Consider the following 18,331-nt stretch of genomic DNA (forward strand, 5'->3'; position numbering starts at 1 on the left):
CAGGGCAGACACACTGAAGAGGTGCCAGTGATGGACCTACAGGTGGCCCAAACTAGGATTCTTGCAGGTTTCAGTAAGTCAAATTTAAGACCTTTTTAAGACATATTAAGACCATAAAGATTGAAATTTAAGACCTACACAACGCATTACCCCAAAAAATATTCAAATCAAAGAAATTCTGAAAAAATAAACATTTTATTTCAATGAATTCAGTCATTGAAAAATCATAAATTTAATTTACAGATAAAACAATCACATTAGTAATTTTTGAATATTTTTTGGGCAAAGTTTGCAGCGAGCCTTGTACCTGGAGCTGGGTACCGCTTGTAACCAACAGCGGAAATCGCTATGATCTAGCCATGTCTCGTTGAAAGTACACTTTCCCATTTTCCACACGTAGCCGAACTGTAACAAACTCTGAGGAAGCGCAGACGTATTTCGCGGGCAGATATTGCATTTATAACAGGATTTGTAGTTTTATCACTGTGTACATACCAACACCAATATCCCCCAGAAAGAACTACAACACAACGAACCAATGTTCTGAGGGCAGCGTTCTGCTGGTTTCATTTGTAGAGCTCCGCTTTGTAGGCTGCGACTCAATACTTTTTTGCTACTTTGTCATAACTTTCTGCGGCCAGCGGTTCTGGAAATGAAAACTTTTTTTAGACCTGACTAAATGAAATTTAAGACCTCAGATGAAAATCTGGCCGTTTTTAAGACGTTTTAAGGCCTTAAATTTAAAGTTCTGAATTTTAGACTTTTTAAGACCCCGTGGGAAACCCTGCCAAACACAGGCTGAACTCCAAGACCTTGAGGAGCGCCTTAAGGTGCTGGAGTTCCGAAAGAGAGTGGTAGGTGTTTGGAGATGCCATGAACTATGGCTTATACGCAGCGTTCAAATTGGTGCTGACAATAAGTTCATGACTTCTAATTGCAGACGCTGTGATGAAGTGGAAGACGGTACTGGGAGAGAAGGCTGTGGAGCTCGTCATAGCGGAGACACTCAAACACGCCCCGGCAGCCCATTCAAAACAAGCAAGGTGAATGAATCATGATTGCAGCTTCCATATCCAACCTTTCACATGGCTATGTGACTAAACTAGAATCCTATAATATTTTTTTGATGATGTATATTATTTTAGATGTGATTTTTTATGACTTGTATAGCCCATTTCACACATGCAATTATGTTGATAGGACACTAACTTATTTTGTGCTTCATTGTCAGGGCCAACAGACAGGACCTGTAGCGGGGACTGGCAGAAGATTTTAATTCACTGTTTGGCACTTTGTTTGAAATAAAATGACTGTTACATGGTAATGCTGCCTCGTTTATGATTAGCTTGAGATAGGCTACACATCACACAAACATAGTCCTCCTAAAGTTGGCTACCATGTAGCCTATTATACAAGAACAAGTAGCATTTGGGGCAAATGAGGTCTGCATATGAACCGCCCCAATATAAGCAGTAGAATTGAGAAATATAGGTTACTTAATTAACGTCGAAGTTACGGACTGGCAACGTCACAAAAATTACGTTGCCAGGACGTCGCGGTCACAGACTGGCAAGTCACAATATTACGTTGCGGTTACCTTCTGGCGTCCCACAGATGCACGGTCCCGCAACGTCGCCAAAGACGTTGCGGCAACGTATCTTTGGTCATCGAGTGGCAACGTAAGGGCAACCTAACTGTGTTAGCTGGGAGGCGTCCAGGAGGCATCCTGATCAGATGTTAATGAGTTCCCATTGTATTTAAGATGAAATATTTTACAAACTATTAAAACTTATTTCAGGAAAAACGCTCAAACGGGTTTGTCATCCTACTACTAACTAGTCTAGCACTAGACTAGCTACTGTGTACAGGGTTGTTAGCCTATCTAGCATTCTTTCATTCATGGTTTACAGTCTAACAGCTAAAACATTGCTATGTTTGACAAATACATCACCACGGTCAACTGAATCTTACAGACAATAAATAAGTTACTTACAATTGTCCAGTTGACGGTGGTTACTGTTGGAAAGACAAGCCGATATAGCTAAGACTTGTTTGTTTGACTGGTGACTGAGTAACAAAACGGAACCTTTACACATGAAGCAATAAATCTGATACGTTGGCTAGATTATCATAAACTTGCCTACAAACCACTTCATATGTGGTTCTTTTGTGTACTTAGATTGCCTCAGAGTAAAATATTATTTATGACTAGCCCTTCAGCTATAGTGGGTAGCACTACTAGACTAGCTGTGTAGCTACCTGGCTAGCTAGCCTAGAGCTAATTGTTCTTTCCTTTAGTGGCTTACAGTCTGGCAAAACTGATGATCGGAGTGTTGTGAAATAAACTTAACAGCTAAAAGATTGCTATTTTTGACAAATACATCAACTGAATCTCTAAGTTACTTACAATTTTCCAGTTGACGCTGTTTACAGTTGGACAGACAAGCCGATATAGCTTAGGCTTGTTTGCTTGTTTGACTACAGCTAGGCTAACTCTATAGTAGCCTAGCACAAGTGTACTTGGCTAGCTAGTCAATGAACCGTTCTATCACATTTCGTGGCTTACCATCTGGCGAAATAGATGATCGGAGTGTTGTGAAATAAACACAATAGATAGAACATTGCTATGCAGTGTTGCCACAGTTAATTTGAAAAAGTAATCTGATTACTGATTACTCCTTTAAAAAGTAATTTAGTTACTTTACAGATTACTTGATTTTAAAAGTAACTAAATTAGATTACAAGTTACTTTCAGCAGCTGCCGACAACACCCCCGCCGCCTCAACATAAAAATGACAACCGGTTTTGCCAACACTCACTTTATTAGAAGTGCATTTTTAGCAGTAATGTACACAACAACAATGAATGGTACAACGAACCTTGATATTTCCATCTTTAGCTGAAAAATACTTAAAATAGTGATTGTATTTCCAACTCAAAAATGTGCATCTCTCTCCTCCTACATTGTTGTTTGTGTCGCTGCGCCTACTTCAATTGTCTCCAAACATCTCCACTGTAACTTAGCCCATGGGAGGCAAGACACAAGTGTAATGTTGATTTATATACAAGTTTCTTTTGAAATGTCGACCTAAGAACGAACTTGAAAAAAAAAAAAAATATAAAAAAACGGCCCGAGCTCATTTGCAAATTTTGCAATTTACTTTTCGAAAAAACACGGATTTAGTTGCGGTTCGTTGCATTTGTTCATGTAATAGTTTATTGGTGGCCAAGCCGCGAAGCGGCGAAGCCACTTAAGTGTTTCTACCTTTTCTTATTATTAATCATCTTCCTCTCCCATTGGAGTCTATGGCAGCCCCTAGAACCGTATGGTAAAAAGTTGTGAAATTTGGCACACTCTTTGAGGACAGTCCCCTCTTTATTTTCACCAAGTTTCATGTCTCCCATTCGAGCACTCTAGCGCCACCAACGGGTCAAAGTTGGACTTTACACACGTAACTTTTGAACCGTATGACCGATTTTTAGGAAAACGTTTTTTCGCTTCTCCTCCTCCAATTTTTGTCAAATCTTGCCCAGAATTGGCACACATTATCGTCACAGCAACCCTCACTAAAAATTTCGAAAGGATTTTTGATTTTCAAAACCGTTTGTCCGGTACAGCCAATCAAAATCGGCAGCAAAGACACCAAACAGGAAGTTGGGTCATATCTCAGCCAATCCTTGAGAAATCAACACCAAACTTGGTATGATGACTCAGAACCCTCATCTGAGGATGTCCAAACAATTTGGTGTCATGTGACCACTGGGCATGGCCGCAGGATGCAAAAATGTGTTTTGGCCAATAACTGTTGATTCGTTTGCCTTTATTAAGTGATTCCTTTGTCTCATGATATCTTGGGACATCCCGTGTGTGACACATGATAACTCTCGATAACAGCCGAATTAATGCGCCCGCCATTTTGAATTACTGAAAAAACTTTTTTTCTTTACTCCTCCTACAAATGTTTTCCAATCTTAACCATCTTAAATTTGGCAGAGACCATCTTCAGACCAAGCCTCACAAAAGCCATCATATGTTTTTTGGATTTTCAAAACCGTTTGCCCGGTACGGCCAATCAAAATGTGCCGTTAAGCCAGCAAACAGGAAGTTGGGTCGTATCTCAGCAAATCTTCGATGGATTCACACCAAACTTGTTGCGTGTACTCGTAACCCTCTTCTGAGGATGTCTAACATGTTTTATGGGTCATTCGACTGCTTGGCCACCTCACTGCTGCTTGCAGCTATATTTAATCTTATTTGTCTTTCTTATTTGTCACATATAATCAAATCGAGATGGCACCAACCCAAAATGCCTGAAAAGTAGCCCAATATTTGTTGGGTGTACAACAGAGGAGTTACCACATTTATCCAATAGATGCCTCCATAGTTAAAATGTAAAAATGACTGGTGGATTAATATTTTCCTTGTTTTCTGCTATCCTCACGTTTCATTGGTTCATTACAACAAATTATTTAATCATGCGTGTAATGAGATGTGACTTACTCCATTGAGTTCAAGATTGTAATGCTTTAATGAAAACAATAATATCCTGTACAGCAGGGGTGTCAAACTCATTTTAGGTAAGGGGCCACATACTGCCCACTTTGATCTCAAGTGGGCCAAACCAGAGGCCTGTTCCATAAAGCGAGTTTACCGAATAAGCCAGACTTATGTCAGTTAGTCGGACTCATTTGTAGTTCATTCGGTTCCATAAAGCTAGCTCAACGTAGTTCGAACTCGGTTACTATGGCAACTTAGGCTGCGAAACAGGGCCGGATCCAGGGGGGGGCTGGGGCCCCCCCAGATTTCTGCCACGCCCCCCCCAAGCTCCTTCTGACTTCAGCCAAAATGGTTACATGTTGAAGCTATGACAAAGTCTGTTAGTGCTTTCAGTAATATGCTTTTTTTTCAACCAATCTTTTAAAAAGATTCCCCAGTGATTGTCTGTTTGATATTGGGCAACGTAGGTTAGAGCTCCGCATCCACGTTTACCGATAAAGGTGAAACCAACCTCGAATCTCTTGCCACTCACTCACTTGTTCTCGAAGTTATTGTATATCGGTCTTTTGTGGAGGGCTTTTGACGAATAGTAAAGTGTTGCATTGGTGTTTAATGTTAGACCCTGGAATTTCATACTTCTGTTTCAGTTGTAATCTTTATTTGTTTTCATAGAAGATACACGGGTTAAAGACGTTAACTGTAGTCTTTTAGCTTCATTAGCCATCGATTGTTCTTTGCGTGCGTGTTTGTACTTACAAAGAAAAACCTTTTATCATGCATCGATTTCTGATCCCCAAACCATCTACAACTGCCCCTGCGACAAGGGATATTAAACTCATACTCCAGAGCAGGCAGAGCGTGCTGGGCCTAGTGGAAGCACTTCCCTGTCTCTCGGTACCAACATTACCGCTGCTGCCTGTGGGTGAAGGCGAGCATGGTTTGAATGACAGCAATCCAATGCAGCCTGTTCTGCAAACATACCCCATGCGCATTTTCAGCGAAGATCCTAGGGCATCGCTCTCAAACTTGGTTAGAGTACTCAGCCAAGCTACATGCATGTTTCTGCTTCCCCTGTCAACAATTTGGAGCCAGAAATGATAAAGACATCACCTTCACTAGACAAGGTTTTTACCAATTGGAAAACGGCGGCGGTTTATTTTATATAGAGCTCAAAAAACTATTTTGCGCTCAAATGAATGCCCAAAAATTTCACGCGCGCCTGTGGAGGATCCTATCCAGCATCGCATCAAACTCAGGATATGTCATGGGTTTGGGTTAAGCCCCGAATGTGTATAACGTCTGGCTCCGTGCCTGATTAACACTCGGATCGTTAAGCAGACTCAAAAATGATAACATAATGGTTATATAAAAAATTATACGACCCCCTTCCGTAATCATGATGCCCCCCCTGAAATGTTCACTGCCCCCCCAGTCAAAGCAGGCTGCATCCGGCCCTGCCTCGAAACTAGTCTGGTCCGGGGCAGGCTAACTGTCAGGCTTAGCATGACTTGGTGCTTAACCAGACCTTCTGTAACACTGACCCAAAGGGAAAACGATGATTTACCACGGATATTCTCATTTTCTTATTCTCATCAGTTCAATATGTTCAACATTGATAGAAAATCAACTTAAATAGCCTACATAGGCTACAACATTTAGCCTAATGCATTAAACGATGATGAACAATGATTTGATACACACCACGTTAAACGTAGCCTATGGCTAGCCTACAGTAGTTTGTGATTTCAAATGTTTAGGCATCAGGCATAGGCCTATCTCAATCTAAATTATCCGAGTATAATTATCATAGCTATATAGTTGTTAACAGTCTACAATTGCAAAACAAACCTAAATCCATAGGCTACATCTATATCCTCTATTTTCCCGACACAACCGTGTTAACAAGTTAGGCTACTGGGTAATGTATTGATTAATAGTAGGCTATTTATTTAAAACAATGTAAAAAAAAAAAGTAAATTTACATGTGTTTAGAGGGTGTCTGTTTCTTAATCAACGACGTAACTAAAGGTCTAAAAAAGGACCTCGACCTACGTAGCCTATCGTTCACGTCAATCATGGCGTGTTGTTTCATTTTGATGAAGCGGTGGATGAGGGAGCTGTCATACTACATGGCTTAAAGGGAACGTTCTTTCTGGAAGAAGTCACGTGGCCGTGTGCATTGCTTTTGCCGTGGTGGATTGTATGATCCATGTTTTACCTCTCGGGCTGGTTAAGAATAGGGTGCACGTGCAATTAGCTTGACTACTTAAATCTGACTTGAATTAGTAGGACTGCGTGAGCTGAAATTGTCCTTTATGGAACCGCTTTAGCCCTGCTTGACTTGTTAAGCTAATTCAAGTCTGGTTTGGGACTTTAAGTCCAACTTATTTGAGCGGCCTTTATGGAACAGGCCCCAGTAAAATCATAGCATAATAACGCATACATAACGACAATATTTCGTGATGTTTAAATCATTGGTGAAGGTTTTTGATGATAAACCCTATTTTAAGGTCTTTCTACAATACACTAGAAACATAAAGACCAAAAACTCAGACATCAGCCCACTTTTTATCTGCCTGGGCTCTCCTCTGCTGATTCTCTTGCTTTGTGACGCGTCACAAAGCAAGCAGCGAGCGCTGCTGCCTGTGGCAATAAGCGCTTCTGCCTCCGGAGCAGACATTGCATTTACGCTGTTTTTGAAGCAATTACTGGATCTGAAAATTACTAAACGTTTCTACTCATAAACTTGGATATTCTTAATAGACATTTGGATTCTGAATAGCAGTTACTTTTATAGAAATGTCTTTCTGTAATTTTCAAACTTAGCAAAGACATCCAACGGGTATCGTTGGACTACCTAGCGGGTAGTCCAGCTAGGTAGTCCCGCGGGCCGTATGTTTGACACCCCTGCTGTACAGCAAACTACCAGTCTGTGAACATACATTATATATAACAGCGCCCTCTTGTGTCTTGGGGATCTTATATCATTACAATGTGGTTCCCTATCACCACCGAACAGAGACAGGGAGTAACTTTATGAATGCGAGGATACACTTTACTAAAGGAAGTGTGTGTAGGTTATGAACTACTACTGCTTGCTCTGCCCACAAACTTTCCCCATCCATGCTGTTTTCCTCTCCCAGCACAGGTCACGCCAAGGCAGAAATGTGGCGGCCGCATAAGGTTTAGAAGTAGCCCAAAAACATGCCACCAGCAATCAATACATTATACCGCAACACTATTTTCAAAGTTGCCAAAAATGCTCGACATCCACGGATATTGAAACTCCTCTTGAGTTGATCTCTTTCTAGCATCTCAGTCAATTCACAATTGCCAAAACTCATGTGGGCAATTGTGCTTGGGCAGAGCTCATGCACAACCATTAGCGAGTGTAACTTGAGAATGTGCAGCAGACTGAGTATATTTTTACAGTCAGACTCTCTGGTCCCATTAATCTACACAACATGCACAATCAGGGTGACCAACAGGATAATCTTAACTAACAAACAATAAGATTACACACATTTAACTGAACGAGCACAACAACTACCACTGCCTAAACTGACATGCAGAGCAATGTGCTTCAACAACCATTAGCACATTTACTCTCTATGTTTTGACTATACTCTTAATGCAAGACTATGTTTATGTTATTGTCTGAAATTCTCTGTCACCAACTGTCTATGGAGGAACCCTCCCTCACCAAATTGCTTTGGTCATGCTTTCTTAAAAGTCTTAGTTTAATTGTGCCAAAGAAGACGATAAGATGACCAAGCTGTGATTGGTTGATTCAACTTTATAGTTCTGAAGAAGAAGACCTTCTGTTTCTTTAACAGTAGAATTAGCTGTGGCCAAACTAGCCACAGAACGGCTACCAGTCTAGAATGGCTACTAGGCCAAGGAGTGAAGGTGGGTGCTTGGTCAGCCCACCCTTTACAAAAACCCTCAAATGTGTGTGCGTCTCCCCAAGCTTGCGAGTGTGTCAAGGGCTCTGGCTCCTTGTGTGTGTGAGAATTTGGAGCATGCGTGGTGAGGAGCAGAGGGAGAGAGGATTTGGGGGGAAAAGCCCTAGCAATTAGCCAAGCATGCATACTTTAAATATTGACAATAAATCTACTTTTCATCTTACATTCAACTTTTTCTCAGATTTGTGTATTAAACATTCTCAAGAGTCTTCATATGAACTTGTGATTGAATCAGAGTATCACTTTTTGACCGGCGGATGTGTAAAGCATTAATTTAGCGTTAACGATAAATTAAGATTTGCTTTATATAATTTTTTTTTTGAGATATGAAGTTGCCTTTGCACATGGTAACATGTTGTAGTGTCTTCCTCGTATGTGAAACGGATCAAGGCCCTAGGTCAATATGGCACTTATTTATGGACACATGAAATATGTGCAACAGGTGTAAAGTTTTACTAAATTTTAATAATTTGGTAATTTGGAAATATATTCCTTATTGCTTCCCAAACTATAGAAAGACATGTATCCTACACGCGTAGGGTTCAGAATCGAGTCGATCGGATTTACGATTCATTTGTAGACAAATCTTTAATGTACAGAAAAATCCAATATGGCGGCCGTTATAGGTTCTCGAGGCTTTTTTGTTCCTCATGAGCTGTAAGCATATATACTACATTTTTGAATTTTGGGACTTATGGCCTGCAAATGGCATCACTTTGAAAATTGACATATTGGGGCGTGGCCTGTAGCGCCACCTATTGTCTCACGTGGTCCATGTTTGGTATGGTAGTTACTAATGGTCTGCAGTTTCAACATGCCAAATTTCACAACTTTACTGGTCTATGGGGTGCCATTGTAGCCTGGCTCTGCCCTCCTACGTACTTCCGCTCAATTTTGATTTTGCTTCTGTACTAGGTCTGGCCATGAGGTACGCAAGTCATATGTCTCCGGTTAATTTTCTACCGGCCAATCAGCGAACAGAGGGAGTGGCTGAGAACGATGACGTTGATGTTGTGCGCTAGTTTGTGTTGTAGTTCCGTAATGGCGGCGGAGAAAGATGCGAGCGAAGCCATTTCGGTCTGTTGTAGCAACGCTGCCGAATATCCATAAGCTAAAGCCGGAGCCGGAGTTTGTTGGTGGCCATGATGTTGTGGCCCTCCTCCCCACGGGGTTCGGGAACAGTTTGATTTTCCAGCTACGGCAGCTAGCTCTGTTACAGTAGTGGTGAAGGAATTGGCTAAGGCGAACGCTAGTGATTGGTTATGGCAGATCAGAGTGGCTCTGGGCAGATCCAATAGTTTTAAACTTCAACAGAGTACCCGCCTACAAGGAAGTCAACGCTTGTCAATGGAGCGAGGCTAGACTCTGTACAAATGAAATGTACGAGAGTCTGGTTAGGACCAGGCTACTGCCATTGACTCCCAGAGAAAAACATAATACCATCAATAATAGTTAATAATAATACTAACAATAACAATAGACTTCCTGCTGACGGAATCCTAATAATATCAGCGTACATCGTATTGTACATTACACAATTGTGTTTCTTATCACAACGTTAAATGAGCAAATAGTTATCACCCTGGCCTTGTTCTGAGGCATTTCTGCAGCTGTCTTGCAGTTTTAGGTAGCTAGCTATCTCCCAGAAGTTGACAAGTGCATGGGTTTGCAGGGTTTCCCGCAGAAAATGTGTTAGTTAAGGTGGCAGGGTGGGGTTTGCCGTCAGACCGGGGGGGTGGGCTAGTTTGTGCGATAGACTAATGTGGGAAGGGGGGACGTTCTGCAGAGAAGGGAGACTAGCATTTTGGAATGGAAGGGACAAAAAACAGGACCGAGTAACTTGGCGGATATTACTATTATAAAATTACCAAAAAAAAGAATTACGACGTAGTTAAGGCGGCAGGCGTGTGTTGCTTAGGTGGACACCTTAACTGAAAAGTGCTGCGGGAAACCCTGGTTTGTGACGTTGTGACATCAGTGATTTTTGTGACTGTGGCTAGCTAGTTAGTCACCGTTAGCTTCACTTTTAGCCACAAAAACTTAAACTAAAGGGTACAATTTCTGGGGACTGGTTAGCTTCTGCGATTCCAACACAACTGAAATGTAGTAGTTAGCTAGCTATACAATTTACCAGGGCTAAGTCTGAATCTAGGAAGTGCTAAATAACTATTTAGCTGGTCGGCTCCATGACGCCGGGTAAGTAGGGCTCATGACTGCTCACCAAAAGAACGAAGGGGAACCCACTTGTCTAGCAGATTAAGGCCACGTTTACAAATAGCCAGGTATTTACAGAAACAAATATTTCTGCCCCTCCGTTTTCATAAATATAGTCGTACACACAAGATCGTTTTCAAAAATGTTTCTGTTTACATGTTTCTGTTTACATTAACAAAAAGATGCAAAAGACGAACTTCTCCCGGGTATAATACACTTGGAGTGTCGATCAGGTCATCATATACCTCTGGCCACTGGATTTCAGGGCTTGACATTAACTTTTTGAGGCACATGTCCTTTGGACAAGTACATTTACGTTTCATTTGTCCATGCACAAAAGTCACTTGACCCCGATACCTTTAAATAGCTGCAAGTGATCGGGCAAAACTAGCCTGGCTAACGGAGGTCGCTTTCTCAGGCAAATGATGAATGAAACAGGCTTGGTTAAAGAAATCCAAGATGCTGGCCATCTTCAGCAGGCTTGTATCTACAAAAGGCAGTCCTCCCTGACATTTATAGTGTAGAATGGAGTGAAATACAACATTGTGCACACTGCCAGTGAGCGACCCTAGTCTGAATGAGGCTAACGACGTCAAAACAGTGTAACGGGGACGCAGTCTCACTCAAATTGCCAGTTTTACACAAATCACGAAAATAATCGGCCCAGCTGGCTAAAAGCAGAATTCCCATATCTCTTGAAAGCTGCCCTGCTCGACTTTTTAGGTGTAGAATTGACTGTAAAACTGTAAAATTATGAACTTTGTGACATGACGTGAAGACATGGCTGCCGCCTAAGACTATGTGGTCTACCGGGCGACATTCTCACTCAAATTTCAAGACTTTCATAACCCAAATCAAAATTCTGACAGATCAATGGGGAATCGCTTTCTCTCTTAAAGGCTGTCCTCATCGACCTTTTTGGTCTTTTTAAATCAAACTATTTGTATAATCTGTGTACTTCTCTAGCCATTATAAAGGCTATCCTTTCCCGGTTTTCTTCAGCCACATTGCGCGCGCATTCCGAATGTTTACAAACAAATAATTGGTCTATTATACCTAATCCATCAAACGGAACGTTCACGTGGATACAACTAACGCAATCAGGACCAGATGCAGGTGCAGAACATTGTCAATGTAGTGCACAAAATCACATTTTTAAGGAAAAAAAAAGTATATATGAGAGAGAATATAGGTTGTGCCTTGCCAAAGCACACCCAATTCAGTAGCGGTTAGAACCGAAACTGTACTGTACTGTGGCGAGTGGTACGTGACAGTGGAGCGAGTGGTACGTGATAGTAGCTAGTGGTACATGCCAGTGCCTCCACTGGCACGTGACAGTGGCTAGTGGTACGTGCCAGTGCCTCCACTGGCACGTGACAGTAGCTAGTGGTACATGCCAGTGCCTCTACTGGCACCTAGTGGTACGTGCCAGTGGAGCTAGTGGTACGTGACAGTAGCTAGTGGTACATGCCAGTGCCTCCGCTGGTACGTGACAGTAGCTAGTGGTACATGCCAGTGCCTCCACTGGTACATGACAGTAGCTAGTGGTACATGCCAGTGCCTCCGCTGGTACATGACAGTAGCTAGTGGTACGTGACAGAGCCTCCACTGGTACATGACAGTTACTGTTCTGTTGATAGTGGTATGCAAGTGTGTCGTGGCAGTTGCATTGGGTGTCTTACAGCTTTTGTTTACTGTCGTGTAACTGCGCCGCGGCCATTTTAGAATAGGAGAACAGGCTATAAACTTTTATTTAAAAAAAATAAGTTAAACTGTTCGTGCTAACAGACTCCAAACCATACTTTTGATGTCTCACTACAAGCTCACCATACAAAGTAGTCGATTTAAACATTATATTGCATATAGTGTAATTGTGTGACTGTAATGTAAAGCAGACTTGTACACACGTAATGAATTAGTAACAAATTATTTTACTCAGAGTAACTGAATTTAAGCGTGCACATGAGCCACCGCTGTAGACTCTCGTCTCTAATGCACATTGTTATCAGCGCCTCCTAGTGGCGTATATCATTAATTGTAATAACTGAAGTCAATATAGGTAGCCTACATTTGCATTTCGATACTCTGAGTAAATATAGTTGTTAATAATAGTTAATTATTTTCATATGAAGAACCTTGTCAATTAATGACACCCTATGATTGCAAATGTACTTTCTGGGTATTATACATATTGGAAACTACAAACTCTCCTGGATACAAATCTGTTTAAATCACTCAGATATCTTTATCACAAGTTACATAATTTTAAAGTCGACCTGTGTCAAAAAGTGATATGGGAGAAAATCCTTTTGTTCGTAATGACGTTGTGAATGTAAATGTCAGTTTAAGTATAGGCTACATTAATAACTTCTCAGCAAGTTATTTCATTGATCGGTTGTTATGGGCTGCTGCAGCACTCAAAAGAGCAGGCAAATTAAGCATTTGATTTGACATGGCTTGAAAATCTTGCTAGCTGACATGTCCAAAAACAGTTTTTCATAAGTAATCATATACTTTTTGTACATTACAATGAAGTTTGTAATGTACCATCTCCCACGATCTCTCAATCACCCTGGGATCTGCGACGGTGACCCCTTCATCCTCTGCCAGGAACCTTGGGGTTACCATGGACGACGAGCTCTCCCTCACGGCCCACATTGCTGCGGTCTCCCGGTCGTGTAGATTCACCCTCTACAATATCCGGAAGATCAGGAGATACCTGTCTGAGCACTCCACCCAGCTGCTAGTCCAAGCACTTGTCCTCTCCAAGTTGGACTATTGCAACTCGCTGCTCGCTGGTCTCCCAGCATGTGCAACCCGCCCTCTTCAGAGGATTCAGAACGCAGCGGCCCGCCTGGTCTACAATCTACCCAGACGCTCCCATGTTACCCCGCTCCTCATCTCTCTCCACTGGCTACCTATAATGGCCCGTATCAGATTCAAGACCCTGGTATTGACCTTCCGAGCAGTGAACGGGACTGCACCCGTCTACATCAAGTCTCTCCTGCAGCCTTACACCCCCACCCGTCACCTACGGTCTTCTTCAGACAACCGCCTGGTGGTCCCACCGCTCAAGACCGCCCGGTCCCAACACAAGCTCTTCTCCTGTCTGGCCCCCCAGTGGTGGAATCAACTCCCCACCTCCATCAGAGACACTGACTGTCTCTCCAGCTTCAAGAAAAGGCTCAAGACGCACTTGTTCCGGGAGTACAACGGTACTTAGGAATGGTTCGCTTGACCCGATGTTAGTTTCCTCAAGGATCACAATGACTCTTGCTCAGAGACTTGTTGCTCTTGTGGTTAGTGCTAACTGATGTAAAATTGTTTGTACTCGCTGTGATATAGTTTTTTATTATTGTTGCTTGTCTTTTTTTTTCCACAGGTACACTTGCACTTATAGCAGTTCATGTTGTTTAATTGTAACTTGTTTAACTACATGCTCTTATGGTTCTTCCCTTTGGCACTTACTTTGGTTGTTCACAATGTGTGCTTCATGTTTTGGCTACTCGCAATGTTTTGTGGCTATCTCGTTGTTATGATCAGTGACCTATGCACTTTGTAAAGCTCTCTCTTGGAAGTCGCTTTGGATAAAAGCGTCTGCTAAATGAATAAATGTAAATGTAAGTTTAGGGTGTTAACGATACAAAACATCAAAAATCTCAATATTGACAGAAAACGATTTTCGATCTTTTATGGCTTATAGACAACAATGAGCGGCCGCGACATCCACGGGTTTCCGCAGGCCGCCACACATATTTAAACAATTCTATTCTAAAATGGCCGCGGGGCAGTTACACGACAGTAAACAAAAGCTGCAAGACACCCAATGCAACTGCCACGAGACACTTGCATACCACTATCAACAGAACAGTAACTGTCATGTACCAGTGGAGGCTCTGTCACGTACCACTAGCTACTGTCACGTACCAGCGGAGGCACTGGCATGTACCACTAGCTACTGTCACGTACCAGTAGCTCCACTGGCACGTACCACTAGGTGCCAGTAGAGGCACTGGCATGTACCACTAGCTACTGTCACGTACCAGTGGAGGCACTGGCACGCCACTGTCACGTGCCAGTGGAGGCACTGGCATGTACCACTAGCTACTGTCACGTACCACTCGCTCCACTGGCACGTACCACTAGCCACTGTCACGTACCACTCGCTCCACTGGCATGTACCACTAGCTACAGTACTGTACAGTTTCGGTTCTAACTGCCTCTCACCCAATTATTAGATATGTGAGATAACAATAGGTGATCTTGCTGAGAGCAAGCACACCTAATAATAATAGTATATCATTAATTCTATTATATATAATATATTGTTAATATTAATTAACAATAATAATGCAGGATAGAACAAAATGCAGTTGCTAGGGGAGTACAGTTCATGGCCCGAGTTGGGGGGTATGTTTGTCTGTCTTTTTATGTGTTCGATTCCCAACCCCTAATAAAAAATCTGCACAAAAGCAATGGCTTCAGCCCCTAAAAGGGCATGAACCCCTAAAAAGACAGACATCAATACCCCCAAACTCAAGCCATGAACAACAGCATTTTGTTCTATCCTGCAATTTACAACCTACAGAGTACACACAATAGATCCCACAGAAAATCCTGTATAAGTGGTCACTTGGCTATACAGTACTAGCACTGTCAGCTCCCTGGGCTACAACTAATCAAGGAAGATAAATCAAAACCAATAGATCCATGAACAACATTGCAACATCAAAAGGAAATGACTTACCTGAACACAGAAATGGTTACCTTGCATTTAGTTGGTTTTACAGTTACTTTTCAGAGTTAGCAGAGCAGGTAGCAATAAGTGACTTTAGATAATTTTAAATAGATAAGGATATATTCTTTCATGCAGGTGTTGATAAATGTATACCACTCATACAACCAAAGTCTATGTTTGCCCATTTAGTAGGCAAACACAACACCAAACCTACTTGTCAAGCCAACTTGCTGGCCCAGCACAGTGGCATATAAGTGGGTGATATTGCGGGAGTAGCCCCCAAAGGACCGCAGAGGGTCCAGGGTGAGGGTAATGGGCACTGAGATGTTGATGGTTCCCGAGTCGTCCAACAGTGGCGGGGCGTGAGTGCTAGAGCGTGCCTGCCCACTGGTCACCACTGTGCTTTCTGACGTAGTGGACTCATTCAGACCATGCTTGAGCGTCTCGTTCTCCGACACGCACAAATCCAGCTCATTGAAGCGTAGAAGGAAGGTGTTCCAGTCCTGGAAGTGGAAAAGTGCGTCATGCCAAGTATCTCAGGATATAATGATCAAAATACATCAAGAAGACACACACACTCAATGATGCTGTCCATCTATAGTTCTGGTTATACATATCACATTGTGAAAAAACTATCATATTTGTGCTGAGTTTACTATTTTGCAATGAGGCAAGGTCGGTAGTGCATCCTTTCTCCCTACCTCAGTCATCTCAGGGGATTTGATCTCCTTAATTTTGAAGAAGTAGCCGATAGTTAGGAAGGCGATGGCCACAGCACTCACACTGACCATAAAGATGACCAGCGGTGGGCGGTTATTTATGTAGTTCCTCAGATTCTCCAGGGGATTTAACAAGTACACCTGCGCGCACACACACACCATTGATGTAAGAATCTCTCACATGACCTGCTCTATCTCATGTACAAATCTCAACCAGACGTTTGTCCCTACATATTAACAGGGACAATGATTAGAATTACTCAGAGGTAGGGCTGGACGATATGATGATATTGTTTGACAATAGAAAAACTTTCCTATTATGCTATATTGTTTAGGCTATATAGTCAAATCCCACTCGTTACGAAGTGCAGTGGAAGGAAGTGATTGACGGCTAATATTAACCATCTAATCTAAAATCTGCATTAAAGTTAAGAATCTAAAGATGACGTATAATTAGGTATGTAACATTGGATAGAACGGTGGACTTGGAAAGACGTCAGGTCGGCAAACATCTCCCTTTGGTCACACAACTTTGTGTGTTGTTTATGCAAGAAGGCCTACAAAGACAATACTTTTTGAACAGAAAATGTAGCTAGCTAGCTAGCCACAACGTAACATAACTCACTGTGCCCTTAGAAGGTGCAGTGTCCATTTGAACCTGTCCAATGAATTATGTAAAAGTAGTCTGCTACACTCCCAAATATATTTTGAGGTCGCACAGATTACATTTTGGGAGCATATGCAACCAAAATGGTTGCAATTTTTAGCCTTCAAAAAGCAAAAAATCCAATATGAGTGAGTACTTTTTATTTGTTGAGTATATAATTAAAAAAATTATAAGAAAATGGCATTTCCATGTGGTCATTTTATATAAACTATTCATTGAATTAACAGAAAACATGCCATATTGTGGTATCAGTATATGAGATTTTTGTCAAATTGCACAGCCCTACTCAGAGGCATTTTGCTAAGGCTAACTGGAGAAGATAATGAGCTCTAGACTATGGAGGACCAAACCTGCCATATTTACAAATGAATGAATGAATAAATAAATGTCCACATCCATGCATTTAGACAGAAATAAATGAATGAATGTATTAATTAATGCACAATCGTCAATCAATAGTTACTTATAATTTACATGTATTTATTTATTTGTGTATTCATTTATTTATTCATTCATTTATTTATTCATTCCTGTATTTATTTATCTAAATATGTTAATGAGATGTTTCAATCAAGAATAGGTAGGCGGTATTTGACACACCATTGGCTAATCGTTTTCAACGCGTTGTATTCGATTATGTTAGCCTTACATCATAGCTCAACATTTTAAAAAATTGCCACTGGCCCCACCGGGCCAGTAGGTTTGAAACTTACTGGCCCCAAGACAATTTTTACTGGCCCCCCCCTCCAAAAGTTGTAATTTATCATTGTTACAACAAAACCAAAGACTTATAAGTTATGTTATTCTGTTAACATGTTTAACCATTTATTAAACACATCCTGGATATAAAAAGAACAAAAAAGAAAATCACATTTCTAGTGATAAAAAATAAAAAGGTAATAGTCAGCAAAACAATTGACTTTTAATCTCAAACATGACGTGCTCTCTTCCTTGCTGACAGTCATCTATGCACAATTCTGTCTGGTTGAAACTGAAACCTTTGGTCCCTCAAAGCTAATATATAAAAGCTTCCATAGCATTTCATCAGTATGATACTAAGAACCCAAGTCGACACCATTCTTCTGCTGCAGTTCAATAGCCCGGGGGAACGAGGCGAACGGCTGGCCCGTCTTAATTACGTGATATGCCGTTGTTATAAGTCGTGCAATAACACGATGGGCATCTGCATTGAAATTCCTGACCAGCATGGTCAACGGCCTGGAAGATGGATTGTCAACCATCCGCTTAGCTGTCCCGCAAACCAGGCTAGCATGGCTGGTCAGGGATTGTTTTCAAAAATTCTCGGTGCCTGTGTAAAAAGATCCACTTTTGTCTGCTTTACACGGGAACATACGACAGACGACACAGCGCATCTTAGTTCCATAAAAAAAGTAGCTTCCGTTTGAGCTCGTAGCTCTACTTTGCTGCCATCTTCACTTTATTGTCTCGCGCCAGTTGTAAAAAATGTATAGAGATTAGAGAATTACAATTTGACAACCACTCGTCACTCACTACTCAACTCTTGATTTG

At 41.6% G+C, this 18,331-nt stretch overlaps 1 protein-coding gene and 1 long non-coding RNA gene across 5 annotated transcripts in view; one reads left to right on the top strand and one right to left on the bottom strand.

The window, feature by feature from the left end:
• tmem248 (transmembrane protein 248) overlaps window positions 1-18,331 on the bottom strand; it is a 68,289-nt gene that overhangs the window by 41,277 nt on the left and 8,681 nt on the right. For 3 of the 4 annotated variants that reach the window (XM_062485536.1, XM_062485533.1, XM_062485534.1), the window contains exons 2-3: window positions 16,117-16,275; window positions 15,626-15,918 (exon numbers count right to left, since the gene is read on the bottom strand). In XM_062485536.1, coding sequence (XP_062341520.1) covers window positions 15,626-15,918; window positions 16,117-16,275 — 452 coding nt within the window. Of the gene's footprint in view, window positions 1-15,625; window positions 15,919-16,116; window positions 16,347-18,331 lie in introns of those variants that run through there. The other variant, XM_062485535.1, reaches the window with a different exon arrangement.
• Window positions 789-1,311, top strand: LOC134039212 (uncharacterized). Its single transcript, XR_009932754.1, has 3 exons — window positions 789-854; window positions 941-1,043; window positions 1,232-1,311. It is a non-coding gene; the product is annotated as an uncharacterized LOC134039212 (long non-coding RNA).

The sequence above is a fragment of the Osmerus eperlanus genome, chromosome 19, assembly GCF_963692335.1.
Source record: "Osmerus eperlanus chromosome 19, fOsmEpe2.1, whole genome shotgun sequence".
Taxonomy (NCBI): Eukaryota; Metazoa; Chordata; class Actinopteri; order Osmeriformes; family Osmeridae; genus Osmerus; species Osmerus eperlanus.